Genomic DNA, 22,546 nt, shown 5'->3' on the forward strand with positions numbered 1-22,546 from the left:
GTCATCTCTTTGGGCTAAAAAGACCCGGCTCCTTCAACCATTCCTCATCAGGTTTGGTTTCCAGCCCCTTGACCATCTTGCACAAGGAGAGGGAGTTGGGGGCTGAGGTGGCTCATAAGGAGCAGAAGGAGCCAGGCAGAAGGAGCCAGGGAGGGGGTGCAGTTAGTGTGTGTGTGTTGGGGAGGGCTTGATACAGCCTGGGCCTGAGGCTATAATTGGAGGCCTGGGGGGCGGGCATTGCAAGCCTCATTCAGTCATAGAAATAGCATCCATGTCTTGTACCAGAAATAGCCCCGGGGGAGTGAGGAGAGCGGGCAGCTGAGGGGCAAGGAGGGGCAAAGCCTTTCTGCCCAGCTCAAGTGAGGAGCCCTGTAATATTATAGGTGATTCCCACCTGACCAGGTTCAAAGTGTTACTAACAGCTTGGGACCAAGGTACCTGCAATATCACCTTAACCCCATATATGCCCACTTGATCACTTGACTCAGAAGAACTGGCACTGCTCCATCTGTGTAAGAAACTGATCATTTAATGTGACGTCACCTACACTTTGGAACTCCTTGCCTATTGACACCAGGCTGGCACCTTCACTGTCATCTTTTGGGGGCCTGCTAAAACCATTCTTGTTTCGGAAAGCGTCCCCAGATATGTAGGATGTTGGTGTGTGTTCTCTCTCTCTTTTGAATGTTTTAGGAGTTGTTACTTGATCACGTCACTCTATTCATAAACCACTTTGAGGTTTTTTTTTTAAAAACGATCAAACAGTGCATGTCTTTTATAAAACAAGCCAGCCAGCAAATAAATAACTCTCTCTTCTCCCCCTCCCCCATTGGTTGCGCTGTCCTGTGCCTCAGTTTTCACTCCTGGGAATTGGGGAGCATGCTGGGAGGGATCTCTTCTGCCGTCTTGGGTGCACCGTGTATGATGGGGTGCCAAGGGTTAACCCTGCTGGGCTGGGCCTTCTCTGGGCCCCCTGCCCCACTCCCTCAGTCAGGAGGCGTCCACCATCAGGCAGAAGAAGTCCCAGCTGTTCTCCCCCACTTCTGCCACCGCAGCTGCCCTCCTCTCTTCCCAGGCTGGCCTCCCCCACCCCACCCCCGCCTGGTTGGAGTGGTTTCTCCGCTTGGCCGGTGGGGGCTCTGTGGGCAGGGAAGGCGCCCCCACCCCAACCCTCTGCTGCCAACTTGAAGGAAACTTTGATGACAGCAGTGGCGGCTCCTGCTTGCGCTCCCTGGGGCTCTGGATGACGAGTCTGTGGGCTGGCCAGCCCTGCTGCTCTTGCTGCTGAGTCAGGCCTGGCAGTGCCCACCCCCAGTGGGTGGGGGAGCTAGCTCCAAGGCAGGCGCAGAGGTTGAGGTTGTAGTAGCCGCATGTGCTCCTGCCCCTCCCGCTCTGGCTGCTGCTGGGGGAGGAGGAGTTTGGAGGGAGCTTCAGCTGCCTCCTGTGAGCTTGCCAGGCTGAGGTTCCTGGGGAGGGCGGTCGGTCGGATCCTTTCCTCCTTGCTTCCTGTTGAAGGCAGCCGGCCGGCCAGACAGAGACTTTTCTGCCCCTTTGGAGAGCCAGGCTAGGCCGCCTCCTCTGCTGCCGCCTTCGCCATGGTGGCTGGCATGCTGATGCCCTTGGAGCAGCTGCGCTCCATCTACGAGCTGCTCTTTCGCGACGGGGTCATGGTGGCCCAGAAGGACCGGCGCCCCCACAGCTACCACCCCCAGCTGCCGGGCATCACCCACCTGCAGGTCCAGCGGGCCATGGGCTCCCTGCATGCCCGCGGACTGGTGCGCGAGAGCTTTGCCTGGCGCCACTGCTACTGGTACCTGACGGACGAGGGCATCGCGCACCTGCGCCAGTACCTGCGCCTGCCGCCAGAGATTGTGCCTGCCACCTTGCAGCGCGTCCGCCGCCCCGTGGCCATGGCAAGGCCCAGCCCGCGCCCGCGCCCGCCTCGCACCCAGACCGTGCCAGGCCCACTGGCCTGCCCCCCGAAGCCCCAGGAGGCCTCACGCCAGGAGTACCGCCGGAAGGAGGAGCCTGCTGGGCACGTGGAGCTGGTTGCCGCCAGGGCAGTGCCACAGGTGGCCTCTGCTGCCCCTCCTGCTGAAGGTCAGATGCCCTCCACGTGGGGGAAGCCTGGGAGCTATGGGGCAGGAGCTGGCTTGGGGGAAGTGAGCTGCAGCTGGGTAAGGGCAGAGGGGGTGGGTGAGTTCCCAAGCCAGGTGGGGGAAGGTGGGGGTGTCAGGAATTGGGCATGATGTCTGGGAGGTGGGGGGGGCAGATGCAGTTTGGGGCCAATAGCGCAGGGCTGTTTCCCTTCTTACCTTTTAGCCAGCACCCTTGGGTCCCTTCTTGATCCTTGGTGCTGCTTGTGTTGTTCCGTGATTGTGGGCTCAGGAGGAGGAAAACTTGGGGTGGTGGTGTCCAGATCACTTGCCCCACATCCCCTGCAAAATCTGGGGTCAGAGGTTGCACCAGGGCGGGCTTCTCCATTCATTCTTCCATCCATTCATTGATGTTGGCCCAGTAACGCGACCCCCTCCCGCGCTTCCATGAGCCAGAAGGAAGGGGCTGGGGGGGGGGGTGGAAGGCGGCAGCGGCGAAGGGGAGGCCTTTGCCCCGGGCTCAGCTGGAAGTTGGGGAGTCCGCGGTTTCTGGGGCGCCCTTTTGCCGCCGGCATCTGTGCCACGTGGGTGTGAGGCCCCCTGCCCTGTGCGCGTGTCGCGGGTGGGGGGTAAGTCCAGAGATCCGGCGTGCCTGAGGGAGGGGGCGCCGCCGTGCTGACAGGTGGGCAGCAGCTGCTGCGCCGGGCTATCCTTAGCCGTTTCTTCGCGGCCGCTCCCGGTGGCGGCGCCTCGTCTTTCTGCCTGCCAAGGTCAGAGTGAGGCCCCTGGGCTGCCCATGGACCCTGCTGCGGGGGAGGAGGCCCGCAAGAAGCGGCGCAGGGGGCGCCGGAGGAAGGGGGGCAAGTCGGACGAAGGTATCTTGGCGGTTGGGATGCGGGGGCAAGGGGGCACGAGCGAGGGGGCAGCAGGTGCGCTCGCCTGGACCGGCCTGGCTGCTTCTGCCCGCGGCCCCTGCGCTGGATAGAGCAGGTTGGATGAGGGGGGGGGGTCTCTGCTCGTGATGGGGTGGGGGTGCCCATTTGTGCCCAGGGCGTGGGTGAGACCTGGCTCCGCGGCATCCCGCCCTCCACGTCGCTCCCCGCGCAGCCTGTGGGGCTGCCTCGCCCATCTCCTGAGCCTCCGGGCTGCTGGTTTCAGCGGGGGGGGGGGGGGTCTGTGGAGAAGTGTGCGGAAGGGAAAGCGTTTCTGCAATCATACCCACCCCCTTGATTCCCGCACCAGGCGCGCAGGACGCTCTGCTGCTGGCGACCCCCCACCCCCACCCCAGCTGGCCGCTCGCTCGCCGGGCAGGGCTGCAACGTGTCGGCCCTGCCTTTGCCGCTGCGAGGAGGCGGAGGGGCCGGGCATCACCCCCCCCCGCCGGTCATGTGGGGGCTCATACTTTCCGTTGCGCGCGGAAGGAAATGCGTCGCGCACCCGCCTCGTATTCCAGCAGCCTGAGTCACCGGCGGCGGCTCCTCCCCCCCCTCCTCTGGCCCTCCCGGGAGAGTTTGCTTGCTTTGGTCCTGGGAGAGAGGGAGGCCCGAACACCCCCCCCCCCCACCGCTGCCGGCCGAAGCAGCTATTTTCGTGGCGCTGTAGGGGGGACCCCCAGGTGGATGTCTGCCATTGCTTCAATAAGCCCGCCCCCTTTGCCTGGGGGTGTCAAAATCAAGGAAGCGGGAGGGGGGTCTCTTCTGCAGCACAGGCCTGGGGGGGGGCAACCTCCTGTGGCTGCTTTTCCCCGGCGCAAAGAAGGGGCGAGACTGTGCAGTGGGAGGGAGACGGAGGGCCGAATGGGACTGCGCACCAAACCCCCTCCCCAGAGCAGAGTCCTGCCAGCTTCTTTTGGCACCAGTTCCTGCAGGAGTCTGCGTGCCCCCCCGCCCCCTCCTCGTCCCAACATCTGCCTCTTGAGTTCCCTTTCCCAGGCAAAGCCTCGGACCGAAGGCTCCCCCGCAGGAATCCTGGCGGCTCCCGGAGGGCAGCTGGAGCGCATTGGGGGAGCTGGAGGGAGCGGGCGGGCGGGCGGGCGAGGCCTGTGGGGTGTGGCTGCTGCTGCTGCTGCTGGGGCGGGCAAAGAGGGGCTTCGGCGGCTGTGGGGCTCTGCACAGGCTTGTCCTGGCTGGGGCGGGGAGGCAGGATCTGGCGGGAAGGGAAGGTGCGCTCTGCACTCTCCGAGCAGCAGCAGCAGCAGCAGCAGGATGGCAGCTCCAGCCTTGGACTGGGAGGATGGCCGCTACTTTATGGAAGACCTGATCCAGCAGGGGCAAGGTAGGGCAGAGCGGCTGTCCTGTGGCATTTGGGTGGGGGGGGGAAAGAGGGAAGAGGGGGAGTTGGCGCCTGGAGCCGCTTGACTGAGAGGCAGGTCTCTGGGAAAGAGGCAGCAGGAGGACAGGAAGTGCAGCCGCCTCCTGAGCTGCAAGGCAGAACATCCGATGCCAGGTCTTCTCGCCCAGAACCCAGGTGCCACAGGCATCCTCTTGGCACAGGTTGGAGCCCTGAGTGCCTCTCTGTTGTGTTCAGGAGGGGCTCCTGAGTCCAGGGAGATAGTCTGCATGGACCCAGCCGAGAGACAACTCCCCCCCCCACCAGGCAAACCCCTCTTCTCCCTGCAAAAGAGCCCCAGCTCCCAGCCTCTGAGTGGCCCTAAGGGACTCCTCTTCCAGGCTGCCTCACTTTCCCCCAGTTGCCAACAACTGGCATCAGTTCTGTGAAGGAGCACAAGGAGATAATGCCCTGCGTCTCCCTTAGGTGTATGCAGGGGGGGGGCAGTATATGCCTGGGAGGAGCTCCAAGGAAGGGCTTGGGACAGGCCATGCTTTGGAGAAGGACCCTGCAGCCACAATTGGGCGGGAACAGGAGAGGGGGGTGGAGTGTTCCCCCTTTGGAGAGTCAGCCTCTTCCTGCTCCTTTAGGGCGTGGCGCACCCCTCCCTCCGCCCCATCTGGCTTCCTTCTGCAGCTGCTTCTTCCAAACTGGCCCTGATTTGAGGCCTCCGCAGGGGGTGAACAGATGTCAATGCTCCCTGCCTGCCATTCATCTGCTGGGGAAGGGCTTCAGGGGCTGCCCCCTTGGCAGATGTTGCGAGAGCACAGGGCACCCCCTGCAGGCAAGACTGGTTTGGGTGACTGCAAGCTGTGTGTGCAGTTGCTGGAAGTTTGGTCTCCAAGTCCCTGGAGCAGCTTCCTGGGCAACTCTAGGTTGGCTGTCCAGGAGCTGGACCAGAGCAGTTCCCCATCGGGCAGGAGGACCCATTGGCTGCCCCTGGAGAGCCTGGCAGGAGCTGGAAGCTGAGGAAGGTTTCAGAGAGGAGCTGCTCTTCCAGTGGAGTGAAATGTGTTGTCCCCTGCTGAGCAAATGAAAACCACCAGCCAGCCTCTCCCCAACGTAACCAGGAAGGGGCTGGTGAGGACTTTTCTACTTTGTTCTGGAACTTGCTGCAATGAGATGGTTGTTACTCAAGTCCTTTTTCCAGCCACAAAGGGTCCTTGCGTCTTCCTAACAGTCTAGCCCACCCCTGCCAAGTCTAATCATCAGCTGCTCTCCAGGGCAACAGGGGTGGGGTCTCGACCCCCAGACCTCCTTCCCCGTTGACCCACAAGTGCTTGGCCTGCGCCTGGACTTCATTGCTTGGCAGGGTTGTTTTCAGTTTTCCTGTGAAGCTGGCTTTCTGAGAGCCAGGGTGGTGGGGTCAGAGAGTTAGCCTAGGGTCTGGGAGACCTGGGTTCAGATCCATACCATAGGAACATAGGCAACTGCCATTCAGTATTGTCAACACTGACTGGCAGCCGTTTTCCAGGATTTTCAGATGAGAATCTGTCCCAGGCCTGCCTGGAGATGCTGCTGAGGTCTGAACGCAGGACCTTCTTCCGTGGGGTGAGGGAGAAGCACCCAAGACACATTGAGTGCGTTGAAGAAAAGGTGGGGTCTCAAGGTAGTAGCAGCAGTAAGACTACTAACAGCAATAATTAGAAAAGTTAAGAAGCCACTAGGAGTGGCGGAGCTTCAGTTACATACCTGGGTCTCCTCCTGGCATGGGGGAGCTCTCACTTTCTCCTCTTCCCTTCAGGCTAAGGTGGGCACTTTAAAATGCTAGGTGGCGGCTCCCTCACCTGGGCCTGGTTTCAAGCTTACCATGGTCGGCTGGTGTGTTCTGAACATGCAAGGCAAGAGAGCCTGAATGGGACCTCTGGAGAGAAGCCCGTCTGGCTGAGTCACCCTGGAGCTTGTGCTCTTGAGGTGGGAAGAAGGACTTTGTCTGTGGCTCTCAACAGCAGCTTCCTCAGTGTTATGAGAGATGGAGAAGAACTTCTCCTTATCCACTTCTGCAGGGTCCTTTTTGAGGTAATGCAACCAGAACTGTAGACAGTATTCCAAGTGCAGTTGCCCCATAGATTTCTTTAATAGCCTGGTGATATTGGCAGCTTTATTTTCCATTCCTTCCCTATCGATCCCGAGCATAGAATTCACCTTTTTCACAGCTGCTGCTCCCGGGGCAAAGTCTTCATTGAGCGATCCACTGACCCCAAGGTCACACTAATGGTCACTTGTGGCCAGTTCAGATCCCATGAGCATATTAAGTGAAATTAAGATATATTTTTTGCGCCAATACTTTACACTTATTCATACTGAATTGCATTGGCCATTTTACCACCCATTTACTCAGTTTGGAGGGCCTTTGTTTTAAGGACCAAATCTCTTTATTTTAATGACCTTAGATTATTATTGTTAGCAAACTTGACCACCTAACTCTAGAATGTTTATGAACACGTTGAAAGCACAGGCCCCAATACTGATCCTTGAGGAACTCCACTTCCTACATCCAGTGGCAGAGGAAGAGGTATGCGGGGGGGGGGGGGGAGGAGCACATTGCCCCCTGCAGTGCGATCCCGGTGGGGTGCCATTGTGGCTGTCCCTCTGCCTGCGCTGGGTGCCATGCCCCCACAGGTGGCGTGTCATGCCCCCAGGACGCACCCCAGCCCTGCCCCTGCCTGCTCTTGCCCCCCCATGCCAGAGCATGAAGCTCCACCACTGCCTACATCTCTCCATTCAGAGAACTGTCACATTTATTTCTGCTCTGTTTATTGCTATTGCTTCCTTTTACTTAAACAATTCCTGATCCACAAGAGGATATCTCCTCTTATTCTTATTCACCTGAAAGCTGTTTAAAAATCCCAAGTACGGATGTCGATGTTTGTTGACACTCTCTGAGACCTCTACTAGGTTTGTGAGACAGGACATGTCCCTCCAGAAGCCACGCTGGCTTTTCTTTAGCAAGGCTTGTTCTACTGTAGGCTTGCTCATTTCATCTGGTCCTGGTGATTTGTTAGTTTATAATTTTGTCTATTAGGCCTAGTTTGCATCCCGATGAAGGTTTGCCCACTTCTGGAGACCCGGCTGTGCAGGCTCCAGCCTCTGGGACTTACAGAGAGTGCTGGTACTTTTGAATGAGATCTTCCTCAGTAGAAAGTCATCAGGCCAGGACTTGTAGCCAAAATGTCTAGGCAATCACAGAACTTGTTTGTCGATTGCAACCTAATCCTGTTCATTTATGTTTACTTGGAAGTAAGGCCCACTGCCAGCAAAGGGGGTGCAGATGTACCCCTCCCCTCCCCACAAATCAAGCAGCTAGGACTCCAGGCAAGCACTTTAGATCCCTGCCAGAAGTGAAAGGTGTGAAGAGGATCGCTTACATTTGACAGGCACACACCAGGCTCCTCAAAGGAAAGGAGAGAGAAAAATGTAATTTAACTTGAAAGGAAATGTTGAAGGAATTATTGCGCATCTAACCTTGGGCAGAGAAACCTGGGGGGGGGGGGGGCTCAATAGCTACTTCAAGGGCTGGTTCAGAGAGGAGGGTCCGGGCTCATATGCTCAGCCCCAGAGGGCAAGGAGAGGCTAGATCTAAGGGGCGCAAGAGGAAAGGTTTCCCTGGGACTTCTTGAGCTTTCAGGGCTGGAGGAGCAGAAGGCAGCTTGGGCTGGGCATCTCCGGTGAGCAGGGGCGGCTGTTGTGCTCCGATCCAGCTTGCAGGCGTCACAGTTTGGCATCTTGTTGAGCAGTGGGCCCGATCCTGCAGGCTCATCTTTTGACCCAACCACCCAGGGAGCTGGTGGGCTCTTCCTTACTGGAGCTCAGAGGCCTTTGGGGGCGCCCTGGGGCTGGCAGAGGGGTGGAATGAACAGCTTGGGAATCCTCCACCTGCCCTTTGATTCCAGCGAATCTGCCCCCCCCCCCACCTCCTTTACCGAACTTGCAATGCGGCTGCCTTAATTGTTCTCAACTAATCGACTCCGATTCTTTCGCACAGAGCAAAACCTTCGCGGGCAGCTCATCTCTCTCCTACATCAGAACCACCTCCAGGGTGGACCCCGGTGCTTGACCGCCCTGTGGTGTCAGGATTAACCCCCCGCTGGCTGTGGGGTGCTGCTGAAGGGCAGCAAAGGTTACATGCCAGCCCCGCAGATACGTTTATAGCATTTTTACGACGACGATGGTGCAACCTTTCCCCTTTCCAAGCGGCCCCTCCGTGCCTTTCAAGGCTGTTGGAAGCGGGTCTTGCCTCCCGTTGCTTCCATGCCCTGACCTGGAATTCTCCCCTGGGAGAGGCTGGACGGCGCGTCCTCTCCTGGCGCAAAGGCCAAGCCCGGCTGGAGGGCGATGGGTGGGGGCGCCACTCGTGGCACGAAGGGCGTTTGAGGTGGGTACGGACCATACCCCTCACCCCCGAACCTGACATTCTAGCCCTCGGCCCGCTGCTCCTGATGCGCCAATTGCTCCTAAGCAGCTTCGCCGCTGGCCCCAGGGAGAGGATCTCTCCCGCGATTGGCGCAGGCCCTGGGTTGGGGGTGGAAGCCCCCTACCAACCCCACTGTAGGAAGATGCTTGCGGAGAGCGCCCCTCGCCCCTAGAGGGAGGGTCCGGCCGGAGGAGAAACTGCGGCGGAGGCCCCCTTTGTCCGAGGGGGCGCGCACAGGTGCCTGCCGCGGCGGGGAGGGGGCAGCTGCGCTGTGGGGTCCCTGGCCGAGCGCAGCCTGGCTCCTCCTCCTCCTCCTCCTCCTCGCTCCGGTGTAATGTTCTAACTCGAGAGCCGTGACAAGGCCCGTCCTCGCCGTCGCCGGGCTATTTATAGGCCCGCCTGCGCCACTGCCCCCTCCCCAAGAGCCACGGGGGACCCGCGGGGGCTGGCGGTGTCGTGAAGCCCGCAGCTCCCGACCCTCACTCGGGGGCTGCCGCTGCCGCGTCCTGTTGCTGCTCCTCTTGCGCGGCCGGGGGTTGCCCTCCGGGACAGCGGCTCTCCCATGAAGATCGTGCCGGGTAAGCCGTGGGTCTCGGGCGGCCGAGCGGGGAGGCACTGGCGCCGGCCGGGCGAGTTCCTGGCAGTTATAAAAAGCTTGGCCGCTGCCGGCCGTGATTGATGGAGGGGGGGGGAGGGGGTATTTGCTCTGCCCACCCGGGGCAGCGCCGCGCTCGCCCTCCCGCTTGGCTCCGGGGAATGCGAAGCGCACTTGGCAGGGTTGGGCATCAGGCCTGGCGCGAGCGAAGCCCGCGATTCTCCTTCCTTGCCTCCCTCGGTCGTGTGGCCGCGCTGCCTAATGGTTGGCTCGAAGGGGCCGAGCTCCAAGCTGGTGAGGGCGTGCCAAGGCGCTGGGCTCTGCCCTGGCGAGGGCGAAGGGAGTGGTCAAGGCGCGCGGGTAACCTTGAGCGCTGCCTGCGCAGGGACAGCGGCTCGCGCCGTCGAGGCTGCGCCGGGCTAGGCCGGGCTCCGGCGGCTCCGCAGTGCGGGCGGCGGGCCGAGGGGGCCGGGCCTGCGGGCTGCCCCGGGAGGAGGAGGAGGAGGAGGAGGAGGAGGATCAGGATCCTGCGCGGGCGGGGCGGCCGCTCGCTCAGCGCCAGGGACTCGGCGTAGCGGCTGCGGCTGCCGTCGGAGCACCTCCGTGCCCTGCTCGGCGTCGCCCGCGGCCTCCGCCATGGATCCCGGCGGCGGCGGCGGCGGCCACCTCTTTCCGTCGCTGGTGGTGGCCGGCCACGCGCTCACGCTGGCCCTGGTCTGGTACCGGCGCCGCGCGGGGAGCCCCGGCGAGGACGGTGAGTGGCGAGAGGGCGCGCGGGCGGCGCTGGGGCCCCGGAGGCAGGCGGGCGCGCGCCGAGGGGCGGGGCCAGGCGACCGAGCTCCCCCCTCCCCCCCCGGCAACCAAACACTGACACGTGGGCGCGCGCCCATTAACCCCTGCGTGGCTGGAAGGCGCGCCCGCGAGCCGAGAAGCCGGCCTTTGCTGGAGAGCCGCTCCGTCGGTTGTCAGTCGGGATGATAATTCGGTCGGTAGAGTGGGGGGCTCTGGGCCGCAGAGTTGTGGGTCGGAGCCCCAAGCTGGACAAAAGATTCCTGCATTGCAGGGGGTTGAACTAGGTGACCCTGGTGGTCTCCAATTCCGTGGACCCCTGCTTGGCGCCTTTTGGGTGCCGCCTTCGGGTCGAAAGCTCTGTGGGTCCCTTCGCTGCCTTCAGTGCCGCTGGCTGAGCTGGGTCGGGGTCGCGCTCAAGGCGACCTCCCCTGCAAGGCTGTGGTGACGAGAGGGGGAGCAGGGGCGCCTCCTGCTGCTGACCTGATGCAGCGCAGCCCGCCTGGCGAGGAAGCCCCTTCCTCCGCTTCCCCTGGCTCTCCAGGGAGATGGGAGTCTCGCAGCGAGAGTAGCTGGGGGGAGACGCTACACTCTCCTCCTTCTGGGGCTCCACCAACTGGCCTCTCAAACTGCCCCACTGGATGCCCCCCAAGTCGGAGGGGCTCTCTCTTCTCCGTGACTCCAAGCTGGAGCATCTTCTAGATAGGAGCAGAATGAGGTCTGCGGAATTAGTTCCCTTCTGAGACCCGTGACGTCAAGCTGTGTCCTGCACTGGACTCTGGAATTACCTCTGCCATGAGATGGGGGGAATGCAGGCACAGCACTGGGCCAGCTGCTTGTGGGGCTGGAGAGGGTCTCTCTTGGGGAGTTGCTGCTCTCTGGGTGGCAAGGCTGTCTCCACTGCCCTTGGGGGAATGACTGGGGGGGGGGCCTTCATTGCATGTTTCAGCAGCAGCAGCTGCCCACTTGGGTGGGGGCAAGAGGAGTGGGACAAAGGGCAGGTTTAGTTGTAGGTATGGGGGGGGGGGAGAATGAGCAGGTGCCCCCCCCAGGAAGGAGGGTGGCAGCTGTTGCTGCTGCTGCTTCTCTGGCTTTTAAATGGGAGCAGCAAAGCTTTGCCTAAAGATCAGTAGGATTGATTTTCTCTTGGAAGCGCAGGAAAGGAGGAGGTTAATTTCTGGATAGTGAAAGCGATGTTCCTGCTTGATGACGTGATTGCCTCCCCTGGAATATTTTCCAGTGCCACTTCTGATGCCATCTGACCATCTCCAGAGAGGACACTTCCCCCTGGGGGCGGGCATTGGGGAGGCAGAATCTCTTTTGGCCAAACATTCCTGTTTTAGTTTTCTGTTTGGGATGCTGCCTGGTCTTCTGCAAGGGGGTCAGTGTCTGTCTGTCAGACCCCCAGATCTCACTTCTGGGGCCACCCTAGGATGCCGCCCTCGCCCTCACATGTGCCGGTGACCTTTCAGTTGAAGGAATGTGGCATTTGGCAGTTCTGTGTCGATCCCACACAAGTGTGTGGGGCACTGGGCACCAGAGCTCTTTGTTGGGGGAGCAGGAGAGTGCATTTAAATGGCACAGTTTGTTCTGGTAGCGAAAGCACTTTGGGGAGGGGTGATTTTCAGTGGGAAATTGAGGAGGGGGAGGATGAGGGAGAGTTTAACCCTCTCCTGCCAGCTGCTCAGGGCTCCGCATGCGTAATGTCTTTTTTTAGGCCTTTAGCAAACCTCATGGGATGGTGGAGGCAGCAGTGCCATGCCGCCTTGTTCATTCTGTTCTAGCAGGCACAGCACATCTTTCCCTTGAGGGTCCCAGGGAACAGAGGACTGGCAAGGGAAGTGGCATCATGGCTCACATAAAAGCATGCCAGCCCCACCCCTCTGCCACACGCTCCTTGAGGCACCAGCAGCCTTCTCCTTTTGATGCCAGCTAGGCTTGGTCACCCTGAGCAGCACCTGTGCCTCAGCTTGGGTGGGGCTGTGCCAGACAGCGCAGGTGGCAGCCTCTGAGCATGTTTTCAGAAGGGTGGGGAGGAGCCAGGCTGCTTCTCTGGCTGCGCTTTGGGGCAGGAGGAGGGGGAAGGACTGTGCTCCCGGCTTCCTCCTCTGTTGTCCTGCAGGGTCTCTGGGGCAAAGGGGTCTGTACTTGCTGTGCTTTCTCTCTCCCCCCCCAGCTAAAGGCTGGAGTTGCATAGCAGTGTCACCACTGGGTGCTCTCTCTCTCTCCCCCCCCCCATCCTTCTCACGGGGATCATGTGCCAGCCAGCCTTTTGAGCTGGCATCCTTGTTGGGCTCTGTTCCCCCTGCCAGCTGCTGCTGCCCCCAGCTGTTTCCCAGAGTGGGGGAGACTGGAGAGAGCCCCCCCGCCTTCCCTGCTTCTCTTGGGCCCAGCCCAGCCCGCCATGCTGCCCAGTCATGCTGCATTCAGCTCCCATTTCACAGCTGCCCCCCCTCCCATAGGCCCAGTTCTGTGGTGCCGTTTGGCAGGCAGTGCTGTGCCCAGCCAAATGCAGAAGCAGGAGTCTAGGACTCAGTCTGTGACTTTCTCTGAGTATGTGCAGAGTGCATCTTCCCTTGGTGCTGCAGAACCAAAGCCCACCCTTAAGCTTGGGCTTCGGGTGCCACAGGGTTTTCAGCTCAGGAAAATTGTGCCGTCTTCATGGTAGTTCTATTCCTGCTTTTAAAGGTTTTTTTGTGTGGTTTCTGTACAATGCGCTGCTGTTTTGCAAGAGGCTGCTATACTTTAATAAACAAAGAAATATTGCATGCGGGAGACCCGCTTCTGTGTCTTAACATCTGCAAGTCCCATGTCTTGCACAGGCCTTGGTGCCCCACCCATGGGTGACATCCTCTGACTTTCGTGACACAAATGAGGAGGTTCCTATGGCTGCCCACAACTCCTGTTTCCCCCTCTGCCCCTTCTGTCAGAAGCTGAGCTGGTGGTTTTCTCGGAATCTCTGCCACTCTGCCACTCATTCCGGGCACCAGTGTGGGTGGGGCCTTCCCTCCATTGCCATGGCAGCCTCCTCCCCAAAAAACACGCATCAAGTGATCAGGAAACCGCAGTCTGGTCGTGAACAGTGAAATTGGAGCTTCCTGGCTTTGAAACTGCCGGTGGCGGTTGGGGACCCGGGTGGGAGGGAGGCTGGCAGGGTGGGGAACCAGATGAAGGTTTCATTTTTGGAATAATAATTTTTCAGAGTAGTTTTTACAGTTATATCAAAAATTTCTGATTTGGTTATACTATTAGAAATACATTGATAATTATGAAATTACTGTGAGGTTTAATAAGTTAACTGTTTATATTTGGACAAGTTTTCTGCTATACTTTATTGGAAGGAGAAAAACAATAATTTCCTTAATAACCATTTATTTAAACCATTTATTTAGCTAAAACAATAACATTGTAGCATATGTATCCATGTTTGTTAACTGATGTGGTTAAACAATAAAAAAAAACTTAGACTGAGTTTTAGCACACATAAAAAACTTAAAGCAAATCCTTATTTCCTGATGAATAACCTTTGGACTGTAATGTAACTTAAATAGAAAACTATCTTTAGAAAGATTCCCCCCCCCCCAGCATTTTATTTTAAAAATCCAATTTAAATACAAAAAACCAATTTAAATTAAAAAAAATAATTTTTAAAAAAATCATTGCTTTTTATCCACTCTGGTGGGGAGGCACAACATTCTGTGATTTGGATGGGGGCAGAATGGCAGGGCTAGGCTTCTCTTTATAGATGTACTATTTTGCTGCATCACTTGTGGTGGTTCAGTGCTCAAGGAAACAGTCCCTGGCCTGGCAGATGAGCTAAGCTCCTGAATTAGGCAAAAAGCCCACTCAGCATCCTGTTCATCCAGTCAAATGCCCAAATGGCCCTGTAGACCTGAAGGAGCATCTCCACCTCCACTCCAGCCCGGACATGGAGGTCCAGCTCCTTCCCTCCCTGCGAGAAGCCAAGTTACAGGGAACCAGGCAGAGGGCCTTCTCGGTGGTGGCGCCTGCCCTGTGGAGCACCCTCCTATCAGATGTCAAGAAAATAAACAACTACCTGACTTTTAGAAGACATCTGAAGGCAGCCCTGTATAGTGAAGCCTTTTAACATTTTATTATGTTTTTATGTGTGTTGGAAACCGCCCAGTGTGGTTGGGGCAACCTAGTCAAGATGGGTGGGGTACTATTGCTACTATTACTAGGAGAGCAGGTGGTGCTGTGGTCTAAACCACTGAGCCTCTTGGATTGCCAGTCAGAAGGTCGGTGGTTCGAATCCCCGCGATGGGGTGAGCTCCCATTGCTCAGTCCCAGCTCCTGCCAGCCTAGCAGTTCGAAAGCACGCCAAACAGTGCAAGTAGATAAACAGGTACTGCTGTGACAGGAAGGTAAATGGCACTTCAGTTCGCTCTGGTTTCCATCACGCTGTCCCGTTGTGCCAGAAGCAGTTTAGTCCTGCTGGCCACATGACCCGGAAAGCTGTCTGTGGGCAAATGCTGGCTCCCTCAGCCTGAAAGCGAGATGAGCGCCACAACCCCAGAGTCGCCTTTGACTGGACTTAACCGTCTAGGAGTCCTTTACCTTTACTACTGGTACTACTAGTAATAATAAACCCACATGCAGGATGTGGGGGCAGCAGCAGCAGCCACCCCCTCTCTCCTGATTCCTGGCAGCAGCTCTCCGATAGTGGAGGGAGAGCGTAGTCACTGCGGCCAGGAACCATGGCTAGCCTTTTCCTGCATGAACTTGCCCAGTCCTCTTTTAAAGCCATCTCAGTTGGTGACCCTTGCGGCCTTCTTCCCTTGTCCTTCCTTTGGCGCCGCCCTGAACCCGCCAACATTAAGCTTCCCTGGAAGTCCACACATCCTGGTGCTGTGAGAGATAATAATAATAATAATAATAATAATAATAATAATAATAATAATAATAATAATAATAATTTATTCTTTATACCCCGCCCATCTGGCTGGGCTTCCCCAGCCACTCTGGCTGGCTTCCAAAAGAATATTAAAATACTGTGATACATCAAACATTAAAAGCTTCCCTAAACAGGGCTGCCTTCAGATGTCTTCTAAAAGTCTGGTAGTTGTTTATCTCTTTGACATCTCGTGGGAGGGCATTCCATAGGGTGGGTGCCACCACCAAGAAGGCCCTCTGCCTGGTTCCCTGAAACGTGGCCTCTCGCAGTGAGGGAACCGCCAGAAGGCCCTTGGAGCTGGACCTCAGTGTCCTGGCAGAATGATGTGGGTGGAGACGCCCCTTCAGGTATCCTGGACCGAAGGGAAAAACCCTTCTCCATCCACTCTCTCCACGTTGTGCATAATTTTATAGAATTCTACCTCTTACTTGCCTTTTCTCTAGAATACGAAGCCCGAATTGTAGCCTTCCTGCCCATGGAAGCTGCTGTGCCAGTGGGGAGTGGGGCGCTGTTAGGCTTGCCCAAAGTGGGGGACCCCGACGCCTCCTGCTTCCTAATGTCTCTCTCTCTGCGCTTGTCTAACCTTTTGCCTTTGACCTCCAGGGCAATGGCTCACAGAGTCCTCTCTGCCCAGGCCTCCTCGTGGGTGAGCTGGAGCCTTTCCTTGCCCCAGGACTGTAAGTTGTTGCAAGCGACAGCCCTGATTGGAGGGGGGGCATCAGCTGGGCCCCAACCCCCACTGCAAGCTTTGCCCCTCCAGTGAATCGACACCCGTGGTTGCTTATGTTAAATACTACATACTAAAGTGTGTGTTTTGTGTTGTTGTTGTTGTTCCATGGACTTAAATATGTGGTGGCATCTACTTACAGCATTTGTGGGGTTTGTGTGCGCAGAGGGAGAGAGTGTTTGGGGCTCCTCTCTGTGTTTCTGCTTCAGCCCCCTGATCATTTTGGCAGATCAGGAGCATAGCTGTCAGCTTTTTCCCTTTTCTTGCAAGGAATCCTATTCGGAATAAGGGAATTTTCCTTTAAAAAAGGGAAAAGTTGACAGCTCTGATCAGGAGCTGACGGAGCAGGGGAGGGAATGGGGTTTTTTGGCAGGTGGAGGGCAAAGGACAGCTTGGGCAATGAAGCAGGCAGGCCTGGGGAGGGGTGCGTGTGTCTGGTGCCTCTGGTTCCTGACCACTGCTGCCCCAAAGCTCAGCCTGCAGGCGGTCTGTGCTGAATGTTCTACACAGTGCAGAATTGACATGGACTCTGACCAGTGTTGATGGAGGGTTTTTTGGGGGGTGGAATAGGCAGGCGGAGGTAGAGGGACTTCCAGCTCCTCCTGCTGCTGTCAGGTGGGGGTGTAGCTGAGCCATCTGACAGAGATTCCCCTCTCTGGCTGCTCCCTGCTGATTCTGCTAATCCCTGTTGGGCTGCAGCCTGTTTCTGGGCAGAAAACTTCCGCTTTTTGCTGTTTGCCACCTGCCTGCCTGCCTGCCTCCCTATGTGGCTGTCCTTGGCGCCTTGCCAGGCCTGCTCGAGGGGGGGGGGCTGCCGCTGCCCTCCCCCCACCCCGTCAAGGTCACACCTGCCAGGACGCATCAGCTTCCAGGGTGTGTCCAGATTCTTGACTGCCGTGGAGGTCACCTCTGGACTCCGGACAGGGCTGCTGGCTTTCCAGGGGGTGCCTGGCCCCTGTGCCGGTGGGGGCCCTGTGGGGCAAGGCAACCTGGGAGGGGCTGCCCCACCCAGTTCTGGCTTGGGTCTATTTTTAGATGGCGCAGCTTCTGTCTGCAGCTGGTGAGCGCCGAGGGAGGCTGTTTATCCTGGAAACCAAATAAGAGGCCTGGTTACTGTGGCTGCTGCTAATGGGGCTGTTTCTCCCTCACCAGACCACAGACCAGACTGGGGGGGGGGGACTGGCCTCAGGCCAGGCAGTGGGAGCACTTCACAGCCTCTGGGATTCCACTCTCCCTCTGGAAATACCTGGGGACTTGTGGGCCTTCAGTGAAGCTGCGTGTGGGGAGAATCAATGAAGAGTTAAAGTGTGGCCTTTGCTCCCCCAGGAGGCAGGGATGGCCCCCCACTGGGATGGCCTTAAGAAAGGATGAGACCAATACCTAGAGAGGGCTGTGAGGGCTATTTGCCCTGATGGCTTCTCTCTGCCCTGGGACCCATGGAGGGGATTCCTGCTTGCTGGTTTCCCCACAGGCGACTGGTAAAGGGACCCCTGACCATTCAGACCTGCCAAAGGCCCTTCTCCCAGGGGCTGGGGCTGAGGGGGGGCATATTCTGATATTTGTTGGTCCTGAGGCTGGCGCTTCGCTCCCTTGTGTTCTCTGACCCCATGGGGGGGGGAACGATCCACTTTTCTCTAGGCTGGTGACGTGGTATTATTAATAATATTTATTAGTGGAGTTCTCCTGCCAAGGTGAACTCAAAGTGACTTACAGAAAACAAACATGAAAAACGAAATAAGTGGACATATGACTGTTGAATTTTAGAGTATTTATTTTGTTTGTTTATGTTAAAGAAAACTCAATAAAAAGCATTGGGGGGGGGGGAAGAAAACCGAAAAAACGAGAGTAAAAACAAGGGCACCAACAACCTAGACCAGGGGTCAGGAAACTTTTTGAGCTGGGGGCCGCTCCACCGTCCCTCAGACCATGTGGGGGGCCGGACTATATTTTGAAAAAAATAATGAACGAATTCCTATGCCCCACAAATAACCCAGAGTTGCAGTTCAAATAAAAGGACACATTCTACTCATGTAGATTCCCGGACCCTCTGCGGGCTGGATTTAGGTGATTGGGCCGGATCCGGCCCCCGGGCCTTAGTTTGCCTGCCCATGACCTAGACGCTGGCAGATGATATGAGTAAAAGGCAGGTGGGATAGGGGGGGGGGGCGTCCTGGCTGGGCCTGGCTGGAGGGGCTGTGGAGCCCCCTAGCGGCCACCTCGGGGATAATGATGAGCCCCTCTGCGTGTGGGTCTCTCGCCCGGAGACTCTGCTCTTTCCTATGGGGTGGGGGCAGAGTGGGCAGCCGCGCCCCCTGTGCTGCTGGTGCTGCTGCGCGGGCTCTTCTCACCTCCTTCGTGCTGGGAGGGGTTCCCGCTTTCCCTCCGCGGTTTCAGGAGCAGCACCCATCTCCTCCCCCCAGCTTCCACCCCCCAGGTCTTTCTCTCTCTTTGAGGGGGATGCTTTTTGCTGGGGGGCGGGCGAAGGAAGTCAGACCTCAAGGCTGGGAGGGACAGTCGGTGCCGCGTGGAGGCAGTGAGCCGTGTTGGTGCGTGTGCAGCATAAAGGGCACCTCTGAGCATGTGCAGAGCGCGGGCGTTGGCGGGGCGGGGTGTGGCGCTGCTTTGGTGAGCGGGAAAGGCCGCCTGCGTGCTCTTCCTGTCCCGGACGCAGCACCCCCCGCCCCCCAAGTCCTTATTCACTTTTTCCATCTTCCCGCGGCGGGCGGATGCTCTTCTGGTGCAGGAATCTGGTTCTGATTATGCCAAGTGACTCAGTTGTCCCTCTGCTCCGTGGGGCGGGAAGGGGGGGGGGCAGCGGGATCCTGCTGCTGCCCCCTGCCCCGCCCAGACCCTGGGAACCAGGCTGGCCCTGAGAATATCCCAGCGTGACTCAGGGGCCAGGGAGCCCCCTGGGGGCCAGATGCCTGCAGGGAAAAATGCACCCCTCTCCCCCCCCCCGCTGCGCTTATCGCGCCCTTTCGCAGCCGCGCGCGGCCTTATCTGCCCCGTGCAGACGCGCACGTGGGAGCCGGGGGTCAGGCGGGGGGAGCGAGGCCAGATAGCCAGGCGGGCAGGCCTTTCCCTGCGCAGGGCCCCCCACCGTGTCCCGGGGGCTCCCCTCGTGGGCAGGAGCGAGACCCCACGGGGGGCGCCAGAGGTTGCCCAGCCCGGTGCCCCCTGCCCGGCTCTGGAGAGCTGAGAAGGAGCAGAGGCATCCGGACGGGACTTTGGCGGGGCTGGCTGACTGCGCCGCCAGGGAGGGAGGCTCGCCCGGCGCCCGGCCAAGGCGCTGGTGACGAGAGGGCGACGTGCGGAGTCCCCGCGCGGCTCCGGCGGGGCTTCCCTCGCTCGCGCCCTCGGGGACCGGCTGGCTCGAGTCCCGCAGCGCCCAGCGGGCCGGAGCTGCCGCTGCCGGGGGCTTCTCGCCGCGCCCCCGAGGGTGGCTCCGGTGGCGCTTGTCGCTCGCCTGCAGCCTCCGAGGGCCGGCTCCTGGCTTGGTGCCCGCCTGGCATTTCCCGCCAGTCTGCGCAAGGCGGCTGGTTAATGATTATTTCTTTGCCGTTCGTTTCGTTTCGATGTCGCTTTGTGTTTTGAAGTCGGCGGCAAACCTCAAAGCGGTTTACAAGCTGCGTGGAAACATCGAACAAAACCAGAAGGAAAACAAATAGAATGTATCCCTGCAGAGCAACACAATTAACAGGAACCTAAGACATTATTATAATAGTTTCGCAACAAGACCCTACAGAGGAAGATAAAGTGTCGAATGCACATTTAATGTTGCAAAGTTAAGAGCAAAAAATTCTTTGAAGGGGACGGGCTTGGAATAGCTCAGTCAGTAGGGTCGTGGCTTCGAGCCCCACGCTGGGCAAAAACGTTTCCTGCCTTGCGAGGGGTTGGGCTAGATGACCCCCGTGGTTCCTCCCAACTTTGCGATTCTATGAGGATGATCACTAGAGGAAGCAGGTATCAAATGCGCACTGGAAACAGCACTGGAGCAGGCGCGCCCTTTCCCAGAGCCTGTGGGGTTAGTTTTGCGCATCCCGCGGCAGTGGCAGTCAGAGCGCGGCCTGCCGTGCGCGCCTGGGGGCGTTTTTCTGTGTGCGCAGTGGCCCCGATCGCAGTTAGGGTTAGACTAGACGGCCTCTGGGCTCCCCTGTCTCAGTCCCAGGCCTGGGCCGTCGGCGGTGCGCATCTCTGGCAGCAGCCGGGCCTGGCGGCGAGGGGCGGGCGCGGGGCGGGGCGCTTCCTGCTGGCGGAGCCGTCGAGCCGGCCGGGCGGGAGGGAGCCAGAGCGCGTCGCCATGGCTTCCCGTAGCAGCAGCAGCGCCCTCGGCGGGAGCGCGGAGCCGTCGGTGAGCGCCTACTTCGCCTACAAGCGGGAGGTGCTACTGGGCGCCTCGGAGTGGCTCCGCGCCCCCGAGCGCTACCGCCAGCGCCTTCTCTACAGCCAGCTCTGCTGCGTAGGTAGGTGGGTGGGTGCGTGGCTGCCAGCGAGCGGGCGGGCGGGCGGGCGGGCGGTGGGAGGCGGGCACTGCCAGGCAGCAGCTGCCCCCCTCCCTCCTGCCAAGGGTGCGCGCCGTCCAGGCTCGGTCCTCCTCGTCCTCAGCCGCGGGGAGCCGAGGGTTAAAGGGGGCGCGGAACGAGCTGTCTCCGCCTCCCGTCCCCGTAGCAACCAGCCCGCGCACGCGCGCTCCCTCGCAAGGGAGAGAGTCCTGGCTGCGTGCGCGCTCCCGACCCTTCAGAGCCCTTTGCCGGCGCCGCTGCCGGCCAGAGCCCAGGGTCTCCTCGGCTGGAGCCGCCTCTGGTGAGGCTGCCCCATCTCTGTGCCTGGACTGGCACCCCTGAAGGCCACCCTTGCCACCCTTGCCACGCGGGGGAGAGGCAGAGACGCCGCGGGCGAGTGGAAGTCTTAAAATACATCCTCATATGCGAGTGTGTTCATTGTTTTTCACAATGCAGCGAACAGCAAAACAAACTGGCCATTCTTGAGGTCCTTGAAGCAAACTCCGCTCCTTCTCTCCCAAGTCTTCCATGCCTTTGGGGTGGTCTCTGTCTGGCGGGGGAGGGGGGGGCTCAGCTCCTAGGAACCATTTTTAATTACAAGGCTGCATTAGAAGACTGTGAATCAAAGTTTCCCCTTCCTTCTGGTGGGCTGGGAGCCCAGAGGAAGCCGCGGCAGGCCTGGTGTCCTGCCTGGAAAATGTTCCTGGTCGGGCTCCTGTCGGCTGGGGGGGGGGAGGAGGGAGCCCCTCCCGCCCTTGGCAGGCTCACCTGGCAGCAAAGGGGAAGGAGGAGTCCGAGGGATCCCTGCCAACAGCGCCCCAGTCCTTTGGCAATTTCTGCTCACGGCTGGGTGTGGAGGCCTCAGCGCTAGGAACTTGGTTGCAGAAAGAAATGTAGCCGAACAGTCAGCACTTTGCATCCTTCCTGCTCTGAGGAGCCTGAGATCCAAAACACACAGGAGGGAGCAGAGGATGGAGAGGCAAGGGGGTGTTAACGGAGAAATCCGAGGGCTCCCTTGGACAAAAAACAAGGACCCCGGCCAGGAATACCAGAGCAAAAGAGCAGCCAGGAGGCTTGGTCTTTATTGAAGACGGTAGTGACAGGACTCCCACCTGCCACCAGGTGGAACAAGATGGAAGCCCCAAACAACAGAGCCCCCAGACTTTTATTAGCTGCTCATCCCCATGTTACACCCCCCAAACTACATCACTCATACATCACGGTTACATCATGAAAGGGGAGGTCTGGTGGCCGTAATCTGAGCATCCTGGACCCTGCCCCATGGTTCCCCTTGCCCTCCACCAAACACCCATCGAGTGAAGCAAAATAGGTATTTACATTTCCCTGTTTCCCAGCCAAGTTAATCACACCCTTTTGTCTTCATCTGGGTTTGTTATTTCTGGAATGGCTACCTGTCTGGCCCTCAGGTATCAGGAGGCCAGGGATTATCCCTCAGGCAGAGGGGCTGTTGAGGAGCTGAGCTCACATGTCTATAGGAATTTCTGAAGTTTTCCAGGTGAGCCAGTACATAGGTACATCTATCATTTGGTATCTTGCAGCAAAGGTCCTTTGATTAGATAGGAAGAAACTGTGATAAAGTGTTTTGCGGAGACAAGTCACAAAAGTGATTGTGCTGATTTTGGTAGTGGGCTGCATGTGCCTGATATCTGCTGGAGGGGAACCCCCCCCCCCAACCTATACATAAATTCCTGCAACAGGAGGAAGCACCATTATTTCCTTTTAGAATGTAAGCTCCTTGGGGCAGGGACCTGCTACTCTTCCAGGGCTGGCTCACCTGCACAGGCCCTCCGGGGGTTGGACTCCAGCTCCCTCTACTCCCAAATGCAGATGCCGGCTGTGAGTGCCCCCCCCAAATAAGGTCCTGCCCCCAAGCCACTTTTCAGAGGGGCCTGGCTGTGGGGCAAGGCTGCTGCGTGCAAAGATTTGCCCCACAAGTGCGGCAACTGCTCGGCACCGGAAGGATCTGGCAAGGGGTGCCCTCACCTGGAGCCCTGAGTCACCCTGGCGTCAGCTCACCTGGAAGGCGCATAGTTAACCCCCTGGAATCTGCTCCCTCCGGGCACAGTGGCTGGGAGAGATTTTGTGGAGGAAGATAAGGCTGTCTCTGCAGGGCGTTGCCTGCAGCTCCAGGGGCAGAATGGGCTCCCGAGGGGGAGAGG

At 58.7% G+C, this 22,546-nt stretch overlaps 1 protein-coding gene across 21 annotated transcripts in view; it reads left to right on the plus strand.

Moving 5' to 3' along the window:
* The window catches only part of PLEC (plectin), a 118,469-nt gene that overhangs the window by 55,280 nt on the left and 40,643 nt on the right, over positions 1 to 22,546 (plus strand). For 2 of the 21 annotated variants that reach the window (XM_082235368.1, XM_082235370.1), the window contains exon 1: positions 1,581 to 2,100. The exons of 9 other annotated variants lie outside the window; for them this stretch is intronic. In XM_082235368.1, the coding sequence (XP_082091494.1) occupies positions 1,596 to 2,100 (505 nt within the window). In that variant the 5' untranslated portion in view covers positions 1,581 to 1,595. Of the gene's footprint in view, positions 1 to 1,580; positions 2,101 to 2,877; positions 2,972 to 4,276; positions 4,371 to 9,256; positions 9,417 to 10,054; positions 10,188 to 15,711; positions 15,815 to 20,149; positions 20,328 to 22,546 lie in introns of those variants that run through there. 10 more of the 21 variants (XM_082235363.1, XM_082235364.1, XM_082235352.1 and 7 more) reach the window with 7 other exon arrangements.

Source organism: Podarcis vaucheri (genome assembly GCF_965113315.1).
Source record: "Podarcis vaucheri genome assembly, chromosome: 8".
Taxonomy (NCBI): Eukaryota; Metazoa; Chordata; class Lepidosauria; order Squamata; family Lacertidae; genus Podarcis; species Podarcis vaucheri.